General features: G+C 32.1%; 2 protein-coding genes across 2 annotated transcripts; one reads left to right on the top strand and one right to left on the bottom strand.

Annotated features, from left to right (window-relative positions):
• The first annotated feature begins 7,803 nt into the window (after nucleotides 1-7,803).
• Nucleotides 7,804-12,848, top strand: LOC135122358 (insulin-like growth factor-binding protein complex acid labile subunit). Its single transcript, XM_064046547.1, has 22 exons — nucleotides 7,804-7,941; nucleotides 7,991-8,062; nucleotides 8,214-8,285; nucleotides 8,353-8,424; nucleotides 8,679-8,750; nucleotides 8,841-8,912; nucleotides 8,983-9,054; nucleotides 9,299-9,370; nucleotides 9,438-9,509; nucleotides 9,754-9,825; nucleotides 9,916-9,987; nucleotides 10,376-10,447; nucleotides 10,515-10,586; nucleotides 10,831-10,902; nucleotides 10,970-11,041; nucleotides 11,286-11,357; nucleotides 11,425-11,496; nucleotides 11,741-11,812; nucleotides 11,882-11,953; nucleotides 12,209-12,280; nucleotides 12,401-12,707; nucleotides 12,770-12,848. The coding sequence occupies exons 4-21, from the start codon at nucleotides 8,393-8,395 to the stop codon at nucleotides 12,687-12,689; spliced, it is 1,473 nt and encodes a 490-aa protein (XP_063902617.1). The 5' UTR covers nucleotides 7,804-7,941; nucleotides 7,991-8,062; nucleotides 8,214-8,285; nucleotides 8,353-8,392; the 3' UTR covers nucleotides 12,690-12,707; nucleotides 12,770-12,848.
• Nucleotides 12,849-15,441: 2,593 nt separating this feature from the next.
• LOC135122357 (adenine phosphoribosyltransferase-like) lies at nucleotides 15,442-27,059 on the bottom strand (the record flags this gene model as incomplete). The annotated part of the gene is made up of 4 exons (XM_064046546.1): nucleotides 15,442-15,667; nucleotides 15,747-15,802; nucleotides 18,239-18,386; nucleotides 26,958-27,059. Coding segments are annotated over 4 exons (532 nt in total), but the record flags the coding sequence as incomplete, so codon positions are not given.
• Nucleotides 27,060-27,311: the final 252 nt, after the last annotated feature.

Here is a 27,311-nt window from a genome sequence, read left to right on the forward strand (position 1 = left end):
CAGAGAGATAGGAGATTAGTTCGGCCTCGACAACTTGGGTTAAAAATGTAACCAGTTTTACCCACATTTCGGGAATATTTAGACAAAAGCATAACCATGGAGCACTTCATTGGGAAAGCACTTGACTTAGACACGGCTGTTGTGCAAAGGGAAGGCTCTATAAAGAGGAACTATAGTAGGCCTACAAAAACCAACAATATAACCTACTAGACCATATTAGATCTCAGATTTAGAGAAGGCGAAAGCAAGATGTCTAAACTCTTGTTTCCAAGCGATAGAAAACTTTACAACAAGATCAATTTTTGAGGTTAAGGAGAAATTGAAAGCTTGTTTCCTTAAGAACTGGCAGAAAATATAGTCTTTTGGGCCAGATAATAATTCTCTAGGGAAACTAACAAGAACTATTAGATCTACTGAGGTTAGGGGCATAAAACCGCTCATTCATGGTGCTGGAGGCCTCAGCTACGACGCCCTCCGAAATAGTAGAGGCATTAGCTAAACCACCAGTACAAAAACTTAAAATATTATCCAATCCCTTAATACCAGAAAAGCCCCGGATACCGATAATGCTTAAAAACTTAATTCCACGAGCTATCTCTATGATTTTAAGATTAATTAATCAAATACTTACCACAGCCTACCTCCCCAAACTGTGGAAACTGACTCAAGTAATTTTTATTCCTAAAACTAGTCCCTCTAACTGTTCTATTTAAAGATTATCACCTAATAATCATGTTGTTCTTCCTAGGAAAGGAGGCAGAAGCGGGGTCCTTTGTAAATTATAAGAATTTGTGGATGGTATGTGCGTCCTGCCTAATATTCAATTTTGTTTTCGAGTTAAGTACCCCACAATTCATTAGATAATTAGGCTTACGAGAGAAGCTACAAAAGCTTTCTTAAAAAAAAAAGTAACACGTGTGTTCTTTTAGATATTGAGAAGACTCTTCGGTAAAAGAGGGCACGACGATCTAGCTCTCTTTTTTACTTGACTGTGGTGGTACACCTCATACCTAAAGAATAGAACCTTAACTGCTAGAGTAAATTCATTGAAGTCCGCTTTTAGACAATTAAAGGAGGGTGTTTCCCAAGGTTTCTTAGTACCCCCTTTACTTTTTTCGTTCTACATGTGCGACATGTCACAATTGTCGAAAAAATAGAAACTAGGCTCAAAATGTAGACGACACAGCCTTATATTATAGTCCAAAATCCTCCTGTCTGGTGTTTAAAGGCATGCAGTTGACAGTAATTGAGACATGGTATCCAACAGGGAGGTTAATAATTAACGAGCCGAAAAGTAGCTTTGTAATTATAACAAAGGGAAGGATACCCCCCTAGATCTCAAGTAAACTGTCAATCCTCGAAGTAAGAAGGTTAGTTATCTCAAAATTGTGCGTGGACGAAAGACTAAGCTGAACTCCACATCTTTCTTAAGTCGTTTTAAAACCAGAATAGCTATAGCCTGTTAGATCCCTTACTATGCAGGAAAAGCAAATTGCATATAAAAAAGAGTTTCTGTAGTTACACGCCCGCTGATGGTCTAAGACCCTCTTGCTTGCGCCCATTTTTTAAGCAAGCATATCCATAGACTAGAAATACTACAAAATCGCGTTCTAAAATGGTGGTGGACGCCCCCTTGGTTTGTGCACAACAGCTAACTACATAGTGAGTGTAACCTCAAGCTCATTTAAATTTATCTTATTAGAGAGACTCTAAATTATGACTTCTCGTTGGGTGCCAAGAACTCGCGGTCAAAACATTTCTTAAACCTACTTAAGGGGGGAGGATAGGGGTAGAGTTATAGTTTATTATATTAACTTAATTATATATATTTGTTTTATAATATTATGGAATTGTACTAATCCATTCCTTTACATTTAATATTTTTATTACTTTGCTTTTAAGTCTTTTCATTATATGCTATTTAGCTATGATAACGCGCACCTATTCTCGTTAATGGCGCATAAAATTGTTAAGGAACTTGTGGTTTTAGCACTCTCAATTCCAGTAAATTAAGTAGCAATCGATCGTAATCACGTCTATAGTAAACCAGTACTATAAAGTTAGATACTTCGTCTTTTTGGTCTCCAGCTTTCTCTTTTTGTTTTTTTTTGTTCATTTCGCTGTTTTAGTTTTTTATTTTTGAATATATTTTTTATTATTTGGTTAGTTATTCTATTACTTATTCAATCTATAATATATCCTTTTTTATTAAAATACTTGTTATTTTACCTATAGTTTTAGACTTGTTACTTTGAATAAAAATCACATGAATTTTTTTTGTTTTTTTAACTTGACGACAATTTTAAATTTTATACGATTCTTGGATTTTGCCTGTTCTATTACAAAATATGTTGTCAAGATAAGTGTTTTAACAAGGAATAATAAGGAAACCAACCGTTTTAACTTTTCTATTAATCCCGTTTGTTTTCGTCTTATTAAAACACTCGCTTCCTAAAGGAACTTGCACTTAAACTTATGCTATGTTCAAAATGACCTTTTCACGTATATATACATTATCGGGAAGTAAACTGGTTATTAACGCTAGTTTTTATTAATTTATTTCCTACTGGTAGGCAACAGTTTGTAAAAATTAAGGTGGTATAGACTTTGTGTATCACTACACTTTTCGGCATTTGTTCTTCCTTCTTTAGACACTTACATCTTATTTGTTTCTCTCCAGGTCTTCTTTGAAGGAGAATTATCCGATTTATTTAGAAAGCACTCTTGGTTCATGTTTCTTCTATTTAAAATTTGACTCTATTGAGAAGGGCTATTGATGGCCTAATGACTGCTTTTTTTCTTTAATATTGAAGAGTTTGGTAAGTTAATATTGTTTAGTATGACTTTCAGTTTAAGAAGACAGCCTCTGTTAAATAGGTCAGATATAGTGCGCATTGCAAATCACTTTTTTTAAGGTCAGCGATTTGCCAGCGGGCCTTTTACCGTCAACTTGTACTTACTTTGGTTGTATTTCTATTTTTATTAAGTTAATAAGAGAGACAGACCTGATAATGTTCTTTATTTACAACTGTTTTGCATTTTATGCGATTTTATAACTCTTTCGAATTCTTCTGTTCCTTTTGAAAATTTATCCCCAACCAATATAAAATCAAGTACGAAAGTCATTGTATTAATGGAAAATTATATAAGTATTTTCAGCACTTAATTGCTTTCTAAGTGATAAAAATATAGAGGTTTTTTTACCTCCAAAGTTTTATTTATAAAGAATTTTTATATAATAATGAAAAGTTTAAAGTTATATACAAGATTAACGAATACCTAAGTCTTAGCCTCTTCACATTTTCAAAAGCATGCATAGCCATTCAAATTTTTGGAACAGTTATTGATTCAATTTTTATTGACGTCCTTTTCCTTCAAAGTTCCGGCTTTGAAAGTACCCACAGTTTATTTTTCTGTAATCTTGCACCTAACTGCAATGCTATTACATCGTTCATTTAGAACAATAATTTAGCGTTACAAAAAAGTTGATGCTGATAAGATGAACTCTTACAGTACTCTTCTGAATTGCTACAGATCTTATAGAAGTGGTTATTATCCGCATACCACTGTAAGCCTACTAACGGATATTATTATGGCTACACCTTGGTTTCGGGGAAACGGCTATTGAGGCGGGAAAGAGAAAAAATTTAAAATGTTCTCAAAATACTGGAATTTATGTATTCCTTAACCGGTTAAAGTGTAGAGTTTAACTTACCCTTTTGGCATCATCTCATTGATTGGCTAGGGGCATTTTGAGATGAATGTTTAGAAGACTGGCTACTACTATTCTCAAACGTCGGTTCTTCGCGAAAAGAACGATTGATCGAAACATTTTTAATGGTATTTTCTCTTCTGATTGTAATTTTTTGTTTTATACGGTTATTTTTGATATGGTAGTAAGAGAATTTTCTTTTGAATGAGGGTACTAATTTCCATTTCCTTCCCTGTCTGTTTCGGAGTGCTCTGTGTTCAATTCCAAGAAACCTGTAATTACCGATTCTTCCTCAAGATACAATTAAAGATCTACCACTTAAAAAAAAAGTGAAATATCTCAAACCTTAATTAACATAGTGCATTATAATAAAAGAATTAGCCCCCCTTTAGAAATTAGCTTGAGAAAGATTTTATCCATAGAATTTGTGGTAAAAAGGGAGGTTTTGGACATTATTGTAGACGCGTACATTCGAACATAAAGAAATCTTAAGAGTTAATATTTCTACTTTAAAGTTAACTCCTTTTCAGCAAAGCGAATGCAACTAATGATGGTTTTTTTCAAGAGTTATATATGTCCAACTTTCTTTTCCTTAGTTAATAAATCATATTTAAAACTTCCCTTTAGGTCTATGACTAAAATCGTTAATAGACGATTTGAACTCACTAATGAAGAATTTTACAAATGTTTAGAGATCATTTTTAAAAGGTCATACACCAACCTTTTAAAACTGTTCCAGGAAATAAAAATTTTAAAGGTATTTATCTAATTCAGTTGTATACACAAAAAGAGCTACTATCTATGAAGAAAGAGAAAAATTGTATAAAGTAGTCAAGATGCTTGAGGTGCGGCCTAAAAAACTAGTTCAAGCTAAATGGGATTTTGAAGAAATGGTGCGTTTGATGCTTGATCTCTAAGCATAAAGGAAAATTTAATGTATTTCAAGCTACTGCCAATGATTTTAGCTACAACTATTTTTTTTTGCCGATCCAATATCAGTTTAAAAGCTGCTGGCAAGAGATAGAAGCTACTAGTTGTCGAAAAAATAAATTATTGGATCGCATTAAAGTTTTTGACCCTAATGGATTCTTATTGATGCCAGAAAAACGTATATAAATAAATTTTGTTTGGCTCTTGATGGTAATGCCCTCACGCATATCTTGAGCTTGTAAAGATTGATTTACAGCTCCAGCAGAGGTAACGAACAGAAGTTTGCCGAAACATTTCACTCAAATAAATATGCGTAATGGATTTACCTCAATCTAGCAGCAGCTGGAAAGGAATGAATTTACCCCATGATGCCTTGAGGAAACATGCCAATGAGGTGAGCCAACCCTATGTCTTATGTGGCGCGACTGGACCAAGACCAAAGGTCTGCAAGATTGCGTCAGATGAGGAACCTTTATATATTTGAGAATTATTAATATGCTGATAAACCTGTTGATGTTAAAAGTCCGATATCTGAGGCTTAAGGTATCCCCAATGTTGCAGTGCCGCTTGTAGGAAGTGGACGACCCCCCTTCAGATTTTGTTGATATCTCAATGGAAAGGGTTGATAACATTACCGTGGATAAACAAATTGAAACGGTTTAACACGGCACAGAAGGTTATGAGGACATATAAAGTAGATTATTGTAAGTTTTTGGGAATAAATTTTGATATGGGTCCTATTGGCAATCTATTTAGGCTACATAAAAAATAGAGAAGAAATACAAAAGTTCTGATTCTTTTACTTTAGGAAATTTTTAAATTTATTTTTTGTTTCCCGTCGCAAGCCCCCTGTAGATTCGTACGAGAAGTTTTAAGATTTTTAGTGGATTTTGACCTTTTAAAGAGAGTTCTTGATAACATATTAAAAAGTAATATTTTGTGGGAGATCCATAAATCTTTTAAATTTTTTTTTTTTCATGTTGATAACTTTGTTTATTTTTGGTCTGATTAAAGTTGAACTATGTTTTAGGGCCCATTCGTTTACATTTTTTACTTAAATAAATGTGATTTCTACCTTTTATTTATTACAATCTATGTTATCAGATATATATTTCATGTATACTTCAAACTATAAAACTTTTAGGTAGATTTTGCAACTAAGGGAACCGTTTTACATACTTTTGTTTGTATATCTATTAGTAGTAGTACAAATAATTTACTTATTGACTACATTACATTTTTTTTAATTACTTTTCTTTTTAGCACTTCAAGTGTACGTGCTATTTAGTATCTTTATTCTTTGCCATTATTATACTACCGTCAAGGCTTATATTTATCTGTTTTACAAGATCTTTTAGAGCTATATGGTTTGTCGTACAAGGCCCATATTTCGCAGGTGTACTAAAAGCAAAAACAACTGACGTTACCTTTCAAATTTTTAATAATTGTTAAAATTTAGTATTGTTTACGTATTTATGATTCTAAAAAATGTTGTTTTTTAAAACATCTAACTTATAAGCTCAAATTATTTAGTAAAACAAAATATTTTTTTGAATGGACTTAAGCTGAACCTTCGAGGAGGTCAATTACAACTATATGTATTAGTGCAGCTTACAATATACAATTGTTTCGTAAAGTGTTATATACACCTGAAGTACTAAGAAGTTGAAGTTCCCTTTCAAACCAAAAAAGTTCACTGAGGTTACAGTAATGATATAAGATTAAATAATTTACCTAATGCTAAATTAAACTATAAAAAAATTATAAAAAAAAGATATAAAAAACTAAATTTTTTATATATAAAAATAAGATACATAACAGAAGTTCAGCTTTTTATTTTTAATATTAGCTTTATTGGGTAACATTGATGTTTATATTACTTTCAGTAGAATTGTAAAAATAATTTAAAATCTTATAGTATATGAATAGATTTATAGACTTTCGCTAACTATAAAATATTTTATTGATAATGAGACCTGCCTCAATAACTTTATTTGCAGAGGTGGACTAACAAGCCACGGAATGTGTTCGTGAGGACATTTTTTGTAAAACGTTCAAACCCTCAAATAATATCCTACCAGAGCCAACCCGAACCAAGGGAGACCAGGAAAAAACCCCTGTTATTTAGTAAAATAGAAAAAATAAGCTGCTTTCAAAGAGCATCGAATTCGCAATAAAATAAGTATGCACTGTAAAATTTTGTTTGACCTCTTTCATAACTTCACACCTTTTAAAAGTAGGGTTGCAAATAAACGTTCCTTTGAACTTTTAATAAAAATAATTTCCCCAAGTAGTATGCGATATTAGGTTTTGTTAAATGCTATATTGGGAAATTATTTGAATAATTATTCAATTATATTCAACCGAATTGTACTAAGTAAATTCGTATAAGCAATGGGGACATTTAATAAATAATTTAAGAAATCTATAAATTCGTGGGTAACCAAAAGTAACTTTTTACCGTAAAAGAAAGTTTTAAACTTTTAACTTAAATTCATGTTTAGCTTAAACTAAAAACACCACACAACCTCTAATAGGTTAAAGCTGTGGCTATCTAAGTAATTAATGTGGGCTAATCATAAGTTAGTAATATTTTAAAAAATGGTATAAAAGCATACGTAATACTTTTCATGGAAGATTATAATTGTTTTACCTTATTACATATTGTTCGCAACCATGTTATCTTGGTTGATTCCACGCTATTTCGCACTTTTTTTCTCAGGGGTCGCCCATTTACACTGTCAAGAAACGATCGTCAACGCCGGCAATTGGTAAGTACACTTTGAGTGCTTTACACAAATTATTTGAAGGTAGGCTATTGTTTTGTTGCGTGATAATTAAGGCTCAAAATAATTTAAAATAATTTGTTGGTAAATTTTTTTAAATTTATAAAGCTTTTTCCAACAAAGCGGATGAGATTAAACACTATTAATTGCAAAGAAATTGACCCATTTCTACATAAAGAGACCCTATTTTACAAATATTTATGTAATTTTTTAACTATGTCGGATATTGAAAAGGGACCGTTCAAGGCGACTTAACGACTTTTTCAAGCGAGGAAGCGCCCGTTCATGTGACAAGTGTGTAAGTTACTATTTGACATAAACGTTATTTTAATTTTGTCCAGGCTGCGGTGGGGCTCTTGATAGTAGTTGTAGAGTTTTTTAACTGTAGCTTAAAATTAATAATAACTTAGAAATTGATATTTTAAATATATTGGGTCAGTTGTTTCTTTGGTTTTTCAAGTTGGAGAGCTTTACATCATTGCAATTTTCTGTGAATATATGAGTTTTGATAAAGTTATACTAATATACATTGTAATCTAATTCCTAATAAATTTTTTAAAAGGAATTTAAATGAAAACAAACTAACTATCATCAAAAAAGAATACTTCCAAAGTCTCAAGATTTTGACTAATTTGTAAGTAAACAATTGTCCAATCTCTACAAAACCAATTAACAACAAGTGAAAGTATAGTTTTAGTAAGATAAATTGGTAACAGTAAAATTACTTACCTTACCTTAGAAATGCTTTCTGTATCCACATTAACTTATTACTTTTTTTAATTCAGGAAACTTAGCAATAATCTCATACTTTCAATAGAGGATGGTTCCTTTGCCGAATTAAGCGCACTGACAAAATTGTTGACCTTTATAACTAAATTTATTTTCTAATTTTATGACTGGCGGCTTTGTGTTGTAAAATAAAAGAGAATTAGATCATAATCGACTCGCTTCTATTGGAAATGCAATGTTCTCGTCCCTGAAAAACCTAAATTATCTGTAAGTTTGGTTAAAACTCTAAAAAACAAGTGGCAAGATAGATAACAAAAGGAATCCACTCCTTGTAAAAAACTTGTTCACTAATAATTAGATTCACTGGTAAGTCGAGAACTGTCAAAACCGTACTAAACCATTTAACCACAAATAAAAGTATACTTTTAATGAAAAGTGTAATAGTATCCAATTACCTTTTCTCTTTGCCTTATGAATGATTTACCGATATTCACATTCACTTATTACACTTTTTAATTCAGGGGTCTTAGCAATAATCGCATCTCATCAATAGAGGGTGGTTCCTTTGCCGAACTAAGCGCACTGACAAACTTGTTGATCTTTATGACTAAATTTATTACCTAATTTTATGACTGATTGCTTTTGTCTCGTATTATAAAAGATTATTACACCTTTTAATTCAGGTTTTTAGGCTTCAATGACATATCAACATTAGACAGTGGTTCCTTTTCAGGACTAAGCGCTTTGATGTTTTTGTAAATACGCTTTTCTATAAAATTTATTACCTAATTTTATTACTGATTGCTTTGTGTTGTAAAATAAAAGAGGATTAGATGGTAATCGACTCACTTCTATTGGAAATGCATTGTTCTCGTCCCTGAAAAACCTAAATTATCTGTAAGTTTGGTTAAACTCTAGAAAACTAGTGGTAGAATGGATAACAAAAGGAATTTATTTCTTGTAATAAACTTTTTCACTAATATTTGGATTCATTTGTAAGTCGAAAACTTTTAAAATTGTACTAAACCACAAATAAAAGTTTACTTTTAGTGAAAAGTATAAAAGTATCTACTTACCTTTCTTTTTGCTTTTTGAATGATTTACCGATATTCACATTAACTTATTACACTTTTTAATTCAGGGGTCTTAACTATAATCGCATCTCATCAATAGAGGGTGGTTCCTTTGCCGAACTAAGCGCACTGACAAACTTGTTGATCTTTATGACTAAATTTATTTTCTAATTTTATTACTGGCTGCTTTGTGTTGTAAAATAAAAGAGAATTAGATGATAATCGACTCACTTCTATTGGAAATGCAATGTTTTCGTCCCTGAAAAACCTAAATTATCTGTAAGTTTGGTTAAACTCTAGAAAACTAGTGGTAGAATGGATAACAAAAGGAATTTATTTCTTGTAATAAACTTTTTCACTAATATTTGGATTCATTTGTAAGTCGAAAACTTTTAAAATTGTACTAAACCACAAATAAAAGTGTACTTTTAGTGAAAAGTATAAAAGTATCTACTTACCTTTCTTTTTGCTTTTTGAATGATTTACCGATATTCACATTAACTTATTACACTTTTTAATTCAGGGGTCTTCACAATAATCTCATCTCATCAATAGAGGGTGGTTCCTTTGCCGAACTAAGCGCACTGACATACTTGTTGATCTTTATGACTAAATTTATTACCTAATTTTATAACTGATTGCTTTTGTCTCGTATTATAAAAGATTATTACACCTTTTAATTCAGGTTTTTAGGCTTCAATGTCATATCAACATTAGACAGTCGTTCCTTTTTAGGACTAAGCGCTTTGAGATATTTGTAAATACGCTTTTCTATAAAATTTATCTTATAATTTTAGTCGAATTTCTTTTGTCTTCTACAAATAAAAGAGATTTATATTATAATCAACTCACTTCTGTGGGAAATGCATTGTTTTCGTCCCTGAAAAACCTAAATTATCTGTAACTTTGGTTAAAACTCTAAAAAACTAGTGGTAGAATGGATAACAAAAGGAATTTATTTCGTGTAAAAAACTTTTTCACTAATATTTGGATTCATTTGTAAGTCGAAAACTTTTAAAATTGTACTAAACCACAAATAAAAGTTTACTTTTAGTGAAAAGTATAAAAGTATCTACTTACCTTTCTTTTTGCTTTTTGAATGATTTACCGATATTCACATTAACTTATTACACTTTTTAATTCAGGGGTCTTAACTATAATCGCATCTCATCAATAGAGGGTGGTTCCTTTGCCGAACTAAGCGCACTGACAGACTTGTTGACCTTTATGACTAAATTTATTACCTAATTTTATTACTGATTGCTTTGTGTTGTAAAATAAAAGAGGATTAGATGGTAATCGACTCACTTCTATTGGAAATGCAATGTTTTCGTCCCTGAAAAACCTAAATTATCTGTAAGTTTGGTTAAACTCTAGAAAACTAGTGGTAGAATGGATAACAAAAGGAATTTATTTCTTGTAATAAACTTTTTCACTAATATTTGGATTCATTTGTAAGTCGAAAACTTTTAAAATTGTACTAAACCACAAATAAAAGTTTACTTTTAGTGAAAAGTATAAAAGTATCTACTTACCTTTCTTTTTGCTTTTTGAATGATTTACCGATATTCACATTAACTTATTACACTTTTTAATTCAGGAGTCTTAACTATAATCGCATCTCATCAATAGAGGGTGGTTCCTTTGCCGAACTAAGCGCACTGACAGACTTGTTGACCTTTATGACTAAATTTATTACCTAATTTTATTACTGATTGCTTTGTGTTGTAAAATAAAAGAGGATTAGATGGTAATCGACTCACTTCTATTGGAAATGCAATGTTTTCGTCCCTGAAAAACCTAAATTATCTGTAAGTTTGGTTAAACTCTAGAAAACTAGTGGTAGAATGGATAACAAAAGGAATTTATTTCTTGTAATAAACTTTTTCACTAATATTTGGATTCATTTGTAAGTCGAAAACTTTTAAAATTGTACTAAACCACAAATAAAAGTTTACTTTTAGTGAAAAGTATAAAAGTATCTACTTACCTTTCTTTTTGCTTTTTGAATGATTTACCGATATTCACATTAACTTATTACACTTTTTAATTCAGGAGTCTTAACTATAATCGCATCTCATCAATAGAGGGTGGTTCCTTTGCCGAACTAAGCGCACTGACAGACTTGTTGACCTTTATGACTAAATTTATTACCTAATTTTATTACTGATTGCTTTGTGTTGTAAAATAAAAGAGGATTAGATGGTAATCGACTCACTTCTATTGGAAATGCATTGTTCTCGTCCCTGAAAAACCTAAATTATCTGTAAGTTTGGTTAAACTCTAGAAAACTAGTGGTAGAATGGATAACAAAAGGAATTTATTTCTTGTAATAAACTTTTTCACTAATATTTGGATTCATTTGTAAGTCGAAAACTTTTAAAATTGTACTAAACCACAAATAAAAGTGTACTTTTAGTGAAAAGTATAAAAGTATCTACTTACCTTTCTTTTTGCTTTTTGAATGATTTACCGATATTCACATTAACTTATTACACTTTTTAATTCAGGGGTCTTAACTATAATCGCATCTCATCAATAGAGGGTGGTTCCTTTGCCGAACTAAGCGCACTGACAAAATTGTTGACTTTTATGACTAAATTTATTACCTGATTTTATTACTGATTGCTTTGTGTTGTAAAAAATAAAAGAAGATTAGATGATAATCGACTCACTTCTATTGGAAATGCAATGTTTTCGTCCCTGAAAAACCTAATTTATCTGTAAGTTTGGTTAAAACCCCTAAAAACTAGTGGTAGAATGGATAACAAAAGGAATTTATTTCTTCTAAAAACTTTAGTTTACTAATAATTGGATTCATTTGTAAGTCGAGAACTGTCAAAACCGTACTCAACCATTTAACCACAAATAAAAGTATACTTTTAGTGAAAAGTGTAAAAGTATCTATTTACCTTTTCTCTTTGCTTTATGAATGATTTACCGATATCCACTTTCACTTATTACACTTTTTAATTCAGGGGTCTTAGAAATAATCACATCTCATCAATAGAGGATGGTTCCTTTTCTTACCTAAGCGCATTGACAGAATTGTTAACCTTTATAACTAATTTTTTTTTTTATTTGTTGACCGATAGCCCTTGTGTTGTGCAAAATTCGTTGTTTTTTATTATTTTCTTTCCTATCTCTAATTATAATCTATTATCTCTAAGATCAATCACTCTTGATGAAAATTTTCTATGCTGCTCTCGTCTTTATTATGAGAATTTAAATTATAAAAGTGAACGTTGCACTTATGAGGGGGAAATCAAAGAATACAACACTTTTGAGAAAAACAAATGTGTTGCTTTGAAGCCTACGAGTTCTACTGCTCAAAGCACTCAAGCCACTAAGCCTATAATTTCACCTCCTCTTTTACTAACCAGGGCAGCGGCAGCATATAGAATTTCTAATTGTTATGTATTGCTAGCGCTAAGCTTAGTCCTTGCCTGGTTTTCTTAAGCATACATAATAAATTAGGTATTTACACAAAGACGTTTTTTGCCTAGTTTTTTTGTTCCCTTAAGTCTTATAAAACTCAGTGTTTCTCAGGATATATAAATTTGCGAATGATGACTACGAACTTCGGTATAAAAGAAAGAGAGCCCGTTTTATTGTCCCTTAATGAAAGGTAGTCTTCATTATTTTTAAAGGCTTTGGCGGGTAGCCAGTAACTTAAGAACAGACTATTGAAAAAAGAATAACTTGACGCTAACATCGAATTTGCACTATGGAAACAAAAATAAATAACCTATCATAGATTCTTATAATTAAAGTTTAAGTTACAATCTCCAAAAATTGTCTACTAAAATATTATTATGTATTAATCATAATAGTTAAAATTTTGAACTGCATTTTTTACTTAGTTTATAAATATTACAAATATTAATTCCTATATTATTAACTCCAACTTTGGGACAAAAATTAATTTAAAAAGTGAAATTAAAAATGGGTAATCATTTATCTAAATGTAAAGAACTGTTAGGTAAACAGTTAAAAAACCAAGAAAAAAATTGCAGAGTTGGGTCTCTTTTGCCTTATTGAATTTTCATCTTATTCTTGTCCTCGTAAATGATGCATGTCATTTCCAACACATTTTTTGTGATATATCTAAATTGCTTAATCTTTTAAGAGAAGAGCACAAGCTATGCTGATTATTGGTGGTGATAGGTCCCAAGCTCAAAACGACGCGCAGAGTTATCTTAATTTTATAAAGCTTTTTACTTTATTGAGGTAGTTCATTGGTCCAAATATAATACAGATATGAAGTAAAAAGGAAAAAGAGGTAGCGCCATTGAAAATGCCATGCAACAGGCATAAATAATTAATTTTATCAGGATTTCTTTTAAAATGGATAGTTTAGGTTTTAGAAAATGTGGACACATTTTTGTGTTAACAATAACCCTGCAGGCTGTCAGTATAAATTTTAATAGTAAAAAAGAAATTCTGTATAAAGTTAAAAAATAAAAAAACAAGACACAAATTGTCAACTATATGATTTTCTTGCAGCATACAATTTAGTTGACACCTAATTTAGTTGATACATTTTAATTAATCTCATGTGTTTAATCTATTAATTTTTTGTATATATATTATATTTTACGATTAATAAAGTAGAGGCGATACGTATGCCAGTTCTGCAAAGTGTTAAGGCAGTGGAATTTCCCTAGGTATAGCCGATCAGGTACTCGTTTCTGTAATCGCTGTCTACAAACCCCCTTGGAAGCTACTCCCGCCCTCCGATTTGGACACCATCCTTGGGATTACCTCTTCTGCTGTTTAGTGCGGGGGTCTTAATCGCCAAATCTGCATGGAACAGCCCAGCCGATAACTCGAATAGGCACACCCTTGAGGCCCACGCTATTGAGCACGCTGTGCGTGCTAGGTCCCCAGCAACCAACACACTTGGCGACTACAGGAGCAACGGACGTACAGGATATTGCCTTACTTAAAGATATTCGTCTCTCTACGGGAATTGAAGCGCTCCACGAGCTGTCCTCCAATCACTTCCCAGTTATTCTCGGTTTAGGGGACGAGAAGGGCACATCAAAAACCAGTACCTGTATTTTATAGCGACTGGGGCAAATATGCTGAGGTACCAGAAATCACGCTGCCGCTGTGCAGTCATTACCGGTACGCCCGCCCTGCTGGAAAATGCGTTTGTCCTTTTCGAAACCGCACTAAACATGGCTCACACTATTGCCACGACAGCTCATGAAGAAAGGTACCGCCCTGATCACCTGCTTGACGTGCTAAAGATACTTATCTGCCAACCTTGACGTCTTATTCGAGTAGCCATGTTGTCGCAGAGCGCCCTCAAGCCTGCACTTAATCGACTTCACAGGTACATTACAAAAAAGCTAATGGTCCATTTTAACGATAAATGGAGAGCAAACCTGCGTCGTATTTTAGAATCAGGCAGCAGCAGCCGTTCCTCCTTTTGGAAATTTGTTAAAAGGTTAAAAATCGGGGGCTTGCACCACTACCGCCCCTTCGAGAAGAAATATAGTGGCCGCGATTGATGGAGATAAAGCTACGCTTTTTGCCAATGTTCTTGCTATTTAAAACGTGCCAGCTGCTCACTCTACTGCTAATGATGATTAGTTCCTTTCTCTCCGCCGAGCTTACCTCCCCCTTTAATTAGGAACTACTTAATCTAGTTAATGTTAACGAGGTGCAAGGAATTGTCGAAGCGCTACCTAAACGAAAAGAGCTTTGCCCCGATGATATCACTAATGAGATACAGAAGAAATACCATTAATAGGATGACCTTCCTTTACCTTCTTGTAAAATCTTCGACATTCTCCTTGGTGCCTTTCCGATTCGATGGAAGACGGCGATCGTTGTGAGGCTACCAAAAACAATTATACCAGAATCAGCAAGTACAGACCCGTCAGCTTAATGTCAGCGGTCGGCAAAGTGGATGAGGCCGTTTTACTGCGCATTCTTAAAGAGTTCGTTGACACTTGGAAAGCTTTACCAGGGTTTCATTTTGGAATTCGGCAAGGGCACTCAACGAACCAGCAGCTCCTCCGCTTGAATGACTGGACCACTCGCGCTTTTAACCATAGGAAGGCAACAGGCGCTTTCTTTCTTGATGTTAGAGAAGGGAATTGATCATGTTTGGTATAAGGTCTTCTGCGCAAATTGCGCTCGTTATCCGTCACTCATGGCCTTCGTAAGGTGCTGAAATCATATCTGAATGTTCGCGTCTTCAGCTTGCGCGTGGTAGATACCGGGTTTCCGCTTCGATCTCTGGAAGCAGAGGTCCCTCAGGGGTCACTTCTCCCTCCTCTTTTATTATGCAATTGCGTCTTGGTTTGTGCGAAATGATGCTCTTCACCGGGACCTTCAGCTGGGTCCCTAAAACATTGTCTTCCAACTTAATGCCATGCCGTAGTCCTTTACGAGCCTCAGGACGAGGCACATTCCAGTAAGCACTAGTTAGTGCATGTTATTGTCTAGAAAATAATGACACTTTATCGATCGAAAGCTATTTTGTAACATGTCTGCGATCACTCCTGGTTTGAGAGCTCGAGTATTCGAAGTTTTTGGACTCCATCGAGCCCCAGGCGCTAAAACATCAACAGAAGAAGTAGCTACTACGACGAAACACGGGGGTTATTAAAGACAGTACAGCGAGTTTCCATATAAAAATGTGTTAAGCAGTATATATTGCAGAACATTTATAAAGGTCTATTTAAGTATTAGGCAATTGCGATACGAAATTATAAAGTTCAGTTACCTAAAGTTTATTATACTAATATCTAGGTACGTTAATAAGCAGAAAATAATTTAAATTGAGATGGCGGATTTTAATTTGCTGTAGATTAGTGTCTTAAATAACATATATAATAACAAGCTCTTAAACATTTCTAAAGATGGGTGAAATGTCGGCATATCAAAAAAGAGCATAAAAATTGAATAAATAATAAGAGGGAAATTGGTACGGTACACTAAAATAATTTTAATTTATACATTGCAGTAGGGCGCAATGAAATAGTCTTATAAATATAGAAGTTAAAAGTCAAGATTAAGCTAGGGGTGATAACCTAAACTATTTTTATAAAGTGCTTAAGGAAATAAAATAATTACGATGAAATGAGCTATTTAATAACGATTAGTTAATTGAAAAACAGAAAGAAACACCACTTTTGGATAGGTGGCATCCACTTTTTGACGTTTTTGACGTTTATAAAAAAAAAATACAACTTCAACTTCTAGGCGCAATCACTATATGCAAAGATAGGAAAGTATAGGGAGTCACAAATTTTTTATAACATAGAAGGTTGGTTTAAAGAGTTCATTTAGATTACTATAGTCCCAGCGAGAAAGAGGACACAGAAAATAATGTTTTATTATGAAGGGGCCTTATAAACATAATCCCAAAAGTTTTCAAAAGATGGTAACAACTTTACTTTTTAAGGCATATATCCCTCTATCAACAGTTGAAGATTGTATCCAAATAATGGGTACCGCTAATTCTGGTCTAAAAAAGGATTTTGGGTAGTTTGTATGTCGTATATTACGAGCACTTGGGATTTGGAAATAAAAAAAAATCTTAAAATAGGAGCCGTATTGCAACTTAAGTAGTAAGCAAAGGGCATAATAACCAATATATTCGAAATTTAATTTGTAGAGACAGGCAAAATAGAAATTGTCGTAAAGTATACTTTCTTATTAGCTCGCCAACCTCATAGCTCCTAACAACTTTATAACTTATTAAAACAGAGGAGTAGGTTAATTTCAGAAACTACGTTCTTAAAAACAAAATATTTGAGGACGATAATAAACATTGTTTAAGTATTGGGCAACATATTGCTCCTTGAACATCCTACAAATGTCACTGGAGTGATAAGCTGAGATTGAAATATCTATTTTAAATTTAAGGTGCGAAGTAAAGAAATAAGGTCGTAATTTATAACTAAAGTCGACTGTTAGCAATGCTAGTAAGATAGGTGGTGTATTACGTAGTATACACTAGGCAAAGAGAAAAACCAGCAAATGTTACGGGATAATAATAATTCTTTAGTTGCTTTAGCCATGTGCTTGTTACCATCTTTAAAAGTACATCATTTTACTCCAATTTGAAACGAACAAGTGAGGAAAAAGACAATTTATACGAAAGCTTTAACGTTCTTGTAGGTTAACTTGAACCACCCCTCTTCCCATTAATTTTTTTTTAATTAACTTTTGCTACCCGATTTATGTAGAGTGTTTAGTGGGAAGTTAACACATCTTGGATTTTCCCAGGATGCTGGAAAGTGGACGCCTCCTATGGGGTAAGATATGGCTTATCAAGGGGCCGAGTCTTAACATTTTGAACTACAAGTTAGGGTGTTGCTTGGTGTGTTTGCCCCCATAAGGAAACGTCACACTGCAAAAGCAGAATGAATTCTCCTGTAATCAGTTAAACTTCTTAAGCTCAAACTTTTCTATTTTTTTTAAATAAGGAATTTTAAATATGTTTGCCTTTTGCGATGAAAAATTGTTAATTGTTTATTTAATTTGTAGTTCCCTTTAAGGTTATTTACATTTACAAAAAGTTCCTTCGCGTTACCTTAAACGTGGAAACTCGTCTTTGCTAGACTTTGAACATATAATGAAAAATTAAGTTCAATATTTTGCAAGCTTATATATGTATTTTGTAATTTTTATAATCAAAACAACTAAGTTATTTAAAAAAATTAAAAAGGAGTTTTTATTTAGCAAAAAAATTCAAAAAAAAAAGAGAGCTTGATGCGCTAAAAATACATTTCATAAGAGCTAATCAATACGGAAAATAAGGACGTGGGATTAAAAGTATTGTATATATATATTTCATTGTTCTTCAAAAGGCACGTCGATAATTTTTTTTTTCCTTTAACTTGGTGATTTCGATAAGCATCGAGTACTTCATAGCATTTCAGCCCAGCTTTTTTCCCAGACCTTCAGCAGCCTTATAATAAAAAGAATACTAGTCTAGAAATAACCCTATAAGGAAAAGGAGGATTGTATGAGGTCGTAAAAACCTTCATAATCCCGCCAGTAGCGAGGACGTCTGTCATCACAATGTTATCTCCAGGCTGATGCTTCCAGCGGTTGATTTCAAGTTTGTCGCTATCATACTCCTTCTTGTACTCTACGCTTACAGTTTGGTCGGGTAACTTATCGTCTTTTCTTCAGGAGCAAGGAAAGATGCAGTAAAAGGGAAAAAATTTAGTAATGGTTCAGCCCCGCTATTATAGCAAACAAAATTTGAACCGGGCAGGAAAGAAGCGCAGTCCAAGTTAAGTGCAGGAGTAGGCCCAATAAAAGACCGCGTGCTTCTAGCTAACAATGGTGTACACCTTATTAATAGGATACTATAAACAAGCTCTTAATTACCAAGTTCAAGTAATTTAGTTAACTTTAAGTATAAAGAATAAAAGTTGATAACTCCTTTAACAAAGGAAATATGCACCATTTAAATTAAGTCTATTTAAAGTTCACTCAACAAAACTATAATATATTTTGTTAATTAAAAAAAAAAAGGAATAAAATAAAGAAAGGAAGTTACACTTTCTAAAGTTACTCTAACTAAAGAATAAAGTTACATAAACGAAAACCATGTATAGTAAATAATAAAATTTTTAGTGTTTTTTAACTTTTTTTCCCTCTTCAAAAAAACCCCCTACTTAATATTATTCAAATAATGTCAGAAACCCTAAAAAGTCATAGTAAACTAACATCAAATAAATAATTCCATATGTATAATTTCACTACTCTCAAACAGCAAATATCAATTATAAGTAAATTAGAGATAATAATTAATATAGTAATAATACATAAAACATAACCCAGTCCATGGCAATATAACTATTTAAAGTACAATTGTTTGAAGTAAAACTAGATAAAGTTGAAAAAATATAGCTTACTAAGGCTCGACCGGAAGTAGATTCCGATAACCACCTGAGTATACTAAGTGGCGCACTATGCCCTGTATAATCTGCTTCTACTTCGAAACAAATCTAAAGTTCAGTTTAAGGAATTTTGGTTAAATTGATACATTTAATTGTTTGTTTAAATTTGTGATTATTCTAATAGTAGACTTCCATAAACAAGTTTAATAAAAGTACTCTAAAAGTTTTTAACATGTTTGGGATTTATAATTTTAAAAATACTACAAGGCAACGCTGATTTTTAAATGTTTTTCCACTTTTTGTAAAAAATTTACTTATTTGTTCTAAAACTTTTAATCTCATCTTTATGGGAAGTAAGAAGACATAGTACCTTTTTTATTATAAAATGAATGTATTAAAGATTAATAAAGTTTTTTCTAACAATTCAAAATTAATTTAAAACAATGTTAAATATACTAAAATAAAAACAGTTATGAGTGGCTTGCACGAATTTAACTTATTTTTAAAAAGCATTTTTTGCATAGATTATAAACAAAAAATATTTATTTCAACTTGTATTTAACAGTTCATATTTATTAACAGATAAAAGCTATTTTTAAAACTAACTTTTTTAAAACTTAGGCCTTATAATACTCAAATCATCAGATTAATTTACATGGATTTAAGATATTAGCTTTTAAAAAACTGTTACTTTGCTAGGCATGTATAGGCAACAAACCCTCGAGGGTATGCAACCGTGGATAAAGCCCTCCTTTCCAACTATATCTTGGAGAAGATTGAAATTACTTAATGGATAGCCAAAAGCATGCTTTCTTAAACTGATATTCTTTTAAAATTTTACACGCGGCAATAAGATTAGACTTTTTTGTCTTTAATTTTTTGTTTAGACCCTTAAGTAATATCTGATATTCTACCTGCTTATCATTATTAGGTATTTCGAAAGGATTTAGACCTTGAGCTTTGTTTTATTTTACCCAATCATCCAGGGAGGTTAATACTCTGTTTAACTATAAATGACCACACGTAACACTTACAATTACGTTCATTTTCTTATTTTCCGTCTTGTGATATGAGGTTTATTTAAAATGCACTAACACATTTATTTCTAGGTTTTCCTAAATTTTCTCCATTAGCGCTGAAATCCACCCCATACGTTTTTTGGTATAATCTCCGGGACGTTTCAATAATCTCGTACTTAAATAAACTTTTTCGATAAAAGCTGGTCCAATGTTATTATTTTTGAAATAAACTGCCTCCAGTAATTAGTTTTTCTGCTTTCTACTTTACATCAAAAAATGTTACCGTATCATTAGTTAGTTTGCTGTAATCGATATTATGTTGTGATAAATTAGCTGTATTAATTTTTTCTTTATGCTCTTTAACTGCCGGTCTTTTTAATAATAACTCAGAATAATTAACCTGCATTTAAAAAAGCATTAGTGTAGGAGATACTCCTTAACATGTTGGGCACCTTTTTAAAAATTATATTTGCCCAGCACTTCGTCCAATTTTACCTGCTATCCATAACACCTTTTTATTAAAGCCTGTTTATTCCTGGGCAGTATTTTCCGCAATTTCCTTGCTTTAGTGGCTATCAACAGTTATAAGGTAATGTGCTACACGTACATAATTCCTTTTTAAAAAATCCTTTCCAATCCAGTAATTTTTTACTTTAAACCACGTCATGTGCGGAAAGGGGAGTTGGGATTATCTCCACCAGCTTCTGCATCTTGTAAATTAATTCTAATAAATCTAGAGCTTCGAAAGTAGGTATCTTTTTTAATTTCTCTTGCCCACACATACCATGAATATCTATCTACTATTACTTGAGCCCAATCATACCCTACTTTAGTATTTGGTAATTTTTTACAATCCACTGACAGGCTGTAAAATAGTTCGTTGAGTCTACTATTATATGTTTAGGCTCCTTTTAAACATTAAATTTTTAGCAAATTTTGGACAAGTGACACAGCCATTAACCACCACGTCTATTATAGCCCCTTTTCTCTGCTTTCTTTAATGATCTCTCTCAGTTTCGTCCTTCCTGAATGAAATAATTTGGTATGCACTTCACATATTAATTCTTTATAAAAATTTACGCACGATATTTTTGCCACTTTAAACACCTCAATTTGTTTATCTGCGCTCACCATTTTTCTTTTTAATGTCGGCCGTTCCGAATGATGAGCAAGAACCTCTGACGGCAGCTGATCAAACCTTGTCTCAGTAACCCTGTATAACAGCTTGCGTTTTGGATATTTTCTATGGAGCAATAGAAATTATTTGCATATGCATATATACTAATGATGGAATAAAACGCCTCTTCAGCCCCCCCTTTCCCCGCTTAACCGTTTATATTGTCTGAAGCTCACCTGGTTGATTGGTTTGTACAGTTTATTTATATCTTGCAGACTGCGAACCAAGCAGAAATAGTTTACTTATGGGGAGATGAACGTGCTAAATCAAGCCTTAATTTATTATAGATATTTTTATAACTAGACAATTTTACTACCAACAATTGCGAATAATTCACTACTAGGAAATTATACTAATCTAACTCAATAGACCAGACTCTATAACAGTTATTATTAGCTAATATACGGATTTACCAAGAGTAATCGCAGATTAATATGGTTTTTTTAATATATTTTTCACCTGAGAAACAGTAACTAGCACTCAAAGCACTTTACTGAGACTCCGATAACGTGTCCCATGCGTGGCTCGTAATTGAGCCTGCTCGTTAGCAATTTAAGTAACTTATAGAAAAACAAAAAATTACTAAATCAAAAAAATAAAATTGTGGAGAGTTGATCAAATAATTTTAAAAAATTACTTCTTTTTTGTAAAATCTGTAAAATATTATGGATCTAAAGAAATAATCCACTACTGCTCAAACTCAGTTGAAATATATATCTCTTATGAAACACTACAAATAAATGACTTTTACTATCAAGATTTAAGTTTTTGTATTTTTTGTAAGGTATCTAAAAAAATGAAGGATCCTTAAAAAAAATATATAATTTGTGAGTACTTTTTACTTCTTAATTTATTATTAAAGTTAACTTACAAAAGACTAAAGATTGTAATCGTTAAGGCGCCTCTTCGTGTATAAACTTTTTTTAACCAAATAAAAATGGCTGCAACGTGCAGCTAATGAGATAAATATTTTGACTTTAGCTAAAAATAATCATTACACTCAAATTCTTATTACAAAAACTTAAAAATACTTCAGTTTTATTTGAATCATCAAATGGGCTTATCACTGAAAATAAGATGCGAGCCTGCACACGTTGCTTATATAATTTGTATTCTACTTGCTCTTAGTTTAAACTGGCAAAGCTATTGGGAGAGTTAAAGCTTGTCAAATAAATTACCACAGTTTTTAGTCCTTCGACTTTTCTATATTATATTTTTTCATTATCCCCAATATACTATTTTACGAAACTATCAGCTTGTGAAATCAATGCAGGTCTAAATATACAATGGTATGAGCTATGCCTTAAACAACTGACGTGAAAAGAAGCCTCAAAGAGAGATTAATATATTCCAATGGGGTTATTCAAAATTTTTGTTTAGTAGTATTTAATCTTTTTATTGCAGGTTGAATTATTAAAGTGAAGGTTGCAGTATTATTAATAGTGCAGCGATAATATAGATGTCTCAAGGGTAACGCCGATTTTTCTTTTCTTTCTCTTTTCTTTAAATCGATATCCGTTTGTGTGGAATGGGTCTTTTAGTTTACTAAACAGTATATAAAATATAATTTTATCAGGCAATTGTCATTTGATGTTAACTGAGACCCCAACAAGAGCACCAAACTTGTTAAGCAAATTTTTTTATATATTTTTTATAAAACTTGTGTGACACTTGCGTCCCCCCCTCTAAATAGAAGCTAACAATCAAGGAGGCCCTTGGTGTTATTACAGTTTTCCAACACACTAAGTAGTCTAGGTTCGATACATCTCCGGAAATATATACTAATTCGCACCCATTCTTCCACCCCTTTTGAGGAAGAGGGGATAACTTTAAGCATTATAATGACTTCTACAAGGCCTTTTTCAGCATGCAAGTGCTTACAAAATAATTATGTGGCTAGTTTGCTTCGCTTTTCTTTTTACTTGGTTGTAGCTGACGTTAGCTTAGAGGACTACAAAGTCAATATTTTGTTTTAGGTAGTATAATAAAAAGTTTAAACAGTATTTTTCCACAACGCTATAATTATGGTAATGGTAACACCCTAAAAACTGGAAATAAAGTCTCACTGCTTACTAGATATTGATCAAAGTTGCTTTTTAAACATTTATATTGCCTGAAATAATGACTGCGTTAAGTCACCGAGCAACCCCAAAAGTCATTAATTATAATAATAGTTGCACACTCCAATATTCAGCTCGTATTTTCTATAAAAGTTCAAGTTTTGAAATTTATTAATACGTCATTAGTTAATTAATTACATTATTTTTTTTATTATGAGCTTTTATATGATAAAAATGTTTGATTAACCATCAATTACTTTTAATACCAATTATTTGTCTAATTCATAAATTTTTAATAAAATGGTCATTTCCAATCGAAACCTTGTTAACCTTTTATTCATATGTAGTGAAAATGAGTTTAAAAGTTTAATACTATTAAAATTGATATACGCTTTATACACGCCTATAATGTATAGTATGTTGGAAAATAAAAAATTTATAGCTGTTGAGGTCTCGTATCTCAGCGCAGATTACTATGGAGGAAAGTATGAAGGGGATTCTTGAAGGGAGGGAAATAGAGTATGAAACTTAAAATTAAGGCGTATAATTTTATAGCTTTAGCGTAATGAGTTAGCGAATTATTGAAGAAGCCAAGATACAATTTAAAGGGAATTAAGTCAATAGCATTGGTATACTTCAATAAAGTTGAGCCTTTTGATCTTTCCCTCAGCTGCTTCTTAGAGAATTATTTTATTGTTGTAGCAAGAGCTTAAATGACTTGGAAAAAGCAGTGAAATACTAATCTTTGAAGTTAATAGCAAATTTATTGAGAATTTTATGAAGTAATATACACAGATGCTAAACACTTTGATAAATTGCTAGTTTTCGGGTAAGTAGAAGGCCTATTTCATGAGATGGATAAACAAAAGAGAAAGAACTCTTTGCATAGAAAAACTTGGGAAAATCAGTATATTCACTATAAATATATTGAGGGAAACAGCTAAGTTATACAAGTACTCCAGCTCTTAGCTGATAAGTCCCCGCGAGAGCGTTTGTTGAATAAGGCTTGTATAAGGAGTGACTGAAATAGCACTTGCTCAATCTATGAGCCGCTGGTGCCGTTTCGGAATCAAATATGAGCGGTGGTTAGAGAATAGTGCTAATACTACATGTACAATATATGAATAGTATTAGTAACGTTTGCTCGCCTTGCCAAGTGCTAGTTGCTGATATCTTATGATTTGTGTAAAAACACGGTATTAGTACTATAAAAGAGCGCTATTTTTACTAGTATATATATAGATAAAAGCGCGCCGAGCGCTAAGATAAGCTTTTAAAAAACTTTGCCAATTTACAAAACAAAGCATCCAAACTTTGGAAACAGTTAAGCTTTAAAAGATTCAAAAGTTTAGTTTTATAAATAATTGGTAGAAGCAAAATATTTCAATTAAGTTTGGACACCGGAGCGAAAAGTTGTTGATAAACAATGGTGGTTAGGCGTAGAAATAATTATGAGGTGAAAAGATCTTGGAGTGTCAAAGCTAGCTTTAGAATATCGACAACATCAGCTGATAAGTCTAGATTTCCGTGAAAACAGTGGGGCAGTGACTAGGGCATCCTAGAGAAGCAGACACAAAGATTTTTTTTTTTATTTTGAACATACTAGTTATTGTATTTATAATTTGCTGTTTTTTACTTTCTTACTCACCAGCACTCTTATAAAAACTGTGTAACTCTTGACAATGCATTATTGTAAAGCCGGCTTCTAATAAACGCATCAGATCAGATAGAGCTGCAGATGCCAGTACAGCAAGGCGACCCACTACGATATTCAGTATGTGGTTCTAAAAACTAAGAAAATTGACTTATATGGATGGTAAAGCCAAGCGCTTAATTAGATCGATGAAGTGTAAGTTTTGTAAACTATTTCTATATTTGTTGAAGTCCTCACCAAATCATTTGAACCGTCTACACTTGCATTGCTTTGTTTATGAAGACATATAAGGCAGCATTTCTAATCTTACTTATTTCGACTTCGGTTAAGTAGTATATTTATTTTATAATTAAATTTCGCTACATTATATATTCAGTTATATTTATTTTTTATTTAAAGGAGTCCTTTTGAAATTTATTTATGTCTTTTTTACAAAAAGCAAAAATTTTAATGAAAGAAAAGATAAAAGCTAAAATTTTATAAGATTGACGCCGTTATAGAGAAATATGTCTTCATGGTTTACGTAAAAAGAAAAATAAGTTATCTTACGGGGTAATAATGGTTTAAAATGTAGCTTACTGCTTACTAGAGAATGACTGGAATAACGCGAACCACTCGAGCCAATGAATTTATGCGAGGGTGCCAAGCCCTTTTTACCTGTAGAATTTAATGAAAGTGGTGGGCCCAGCTTTACTTACTGACAAGAAGAGGTCCCTTTTAAAATCCAATCTTTGGAAACTCTTGATTTGCTAAATATAACAGAATCTCCCGTTTACGACGAAAAATATTATTTTTATTCGGCGATTTATAAAAGCAATAATGAACATATGACATTACACCCACAACCCAGTGGTTGGTAAACTTGGAAGCCATGAAAACTTTAGCCGAAAATATTGACTTTCATATTATATCCTATCCAGACAACTGTCTGCTAACAATTTTTAAAAAAATATTTCAACTCATTAACGTTTAGTATTGTAATTTTTTTTTATAGTAATATTACCCTTTTTAAAATACTTAAAAAATTCTTTTCGACTTGTTAATTGCCTGTTAATTAAATCGGTTAACCTTTACCTTATTTCGAATTATAATTTTAAATAACTGTTGGTAAATTTTATATGGAAAGTCCCTATTAACTTACAGAAAAGAGCTCATCTCTCTGGGCTAAGTTATTTTTATAAATTTTTAGGAAAGTTAAGAATAACACATATATTTTTTCCAGTTATGATATTTTAATAATAGATTTATCCTTCTTTGCGAGTAGAAAAGAACTAAATTTATATTTTGCAGAGTTAACAAATTAAAATTTAAGCCTATACAATAAAATCTCCGAGCCTAACTTAAAATTTAAAAAATTTTATGAAATCTTTTGAACTAAATTTAAATTTTAAAGTAGCGTTAACTTAATTATTTTTTAATATTACTACTTCTAAAATTATACCAATTAAATTAAATTATACAATGACCATATTTAAAAATTTTAAAAATCCAAGAAAAGTATATATTAATATTTTTTTCCCAATAAAGCACATATAATTATTACTAGTTCTAAAAACTAGTAACCTGAAATATCACTAATATGAGAACTTTTAATACTAATAAATAGTTACTCTATGTTTATTTTACAGTAGAGAAGGTTTCGATTACTGTAAGAGAACTAACAGCAACAAACCCCGTTAACACTTTCGAATGTCAAAAATTAGTATGTTGATGGTTTAGATTTAGTGAGGAACAATTTATCTAGTTTACTAGCCTTTGCTCTTCAGTAAGTCGGGCGGTGCCGCTTATATATATAGTACTAGTACCTAGTAACTAACCTAGTATAGTAAGTACACTATTACCATATAGCAGTGCTAGTACCATATGACACGTATAGCAGCTCAGATATAGCCTAGCAAAAGGTACTAGTATTATACAGAGACTATAACACAGAAGTAACGATCGAGCCGAGTTAACTAAAGCCAAATAGTACCCGAACCTAGTCACTAAAGCTAGTGTCCATACTAGGACACGAGGCAGCCGCCTGCTGCCACCGCGAGCCCTGGAAAGGGCTTAGTTTAGGTAAACTACTCATTGCATTATAACTCGATCGGAACGCTTTCGTTCATGACTATTCGCTACTAAGGAATAGCTACAATGCAACTTAGCTGTTTCAATCAATAAGTTAATAGTAAACCTAAGGATATTCACAGCTCATCCCTTGATTTTCACTAAAGGAGCGTCTCCGGAAGGCAGTTCTAGTACTCAATGCGTAGGGCAAAAAATAAACGAGTTTAGCGTAATATAGCTCCAT

This window comes from Zophobas morio, unplaced genomic scaffold (assembly GCF_036711695.1).
Source record: "Zophobas morio isolate AGI-343-1 ecotype UQ-CSIRO unplaced genomic scaffold, CSIRO_AGI_Zmor_V1 ptg001155l, whole genome shotgun sequence".
Lineage (NCBI taxonomy): Eukaryota > Metazoa > Arthropoda > Insecta > Coleoptera > Tenebrionidae > Zophobas > Zophobas morio.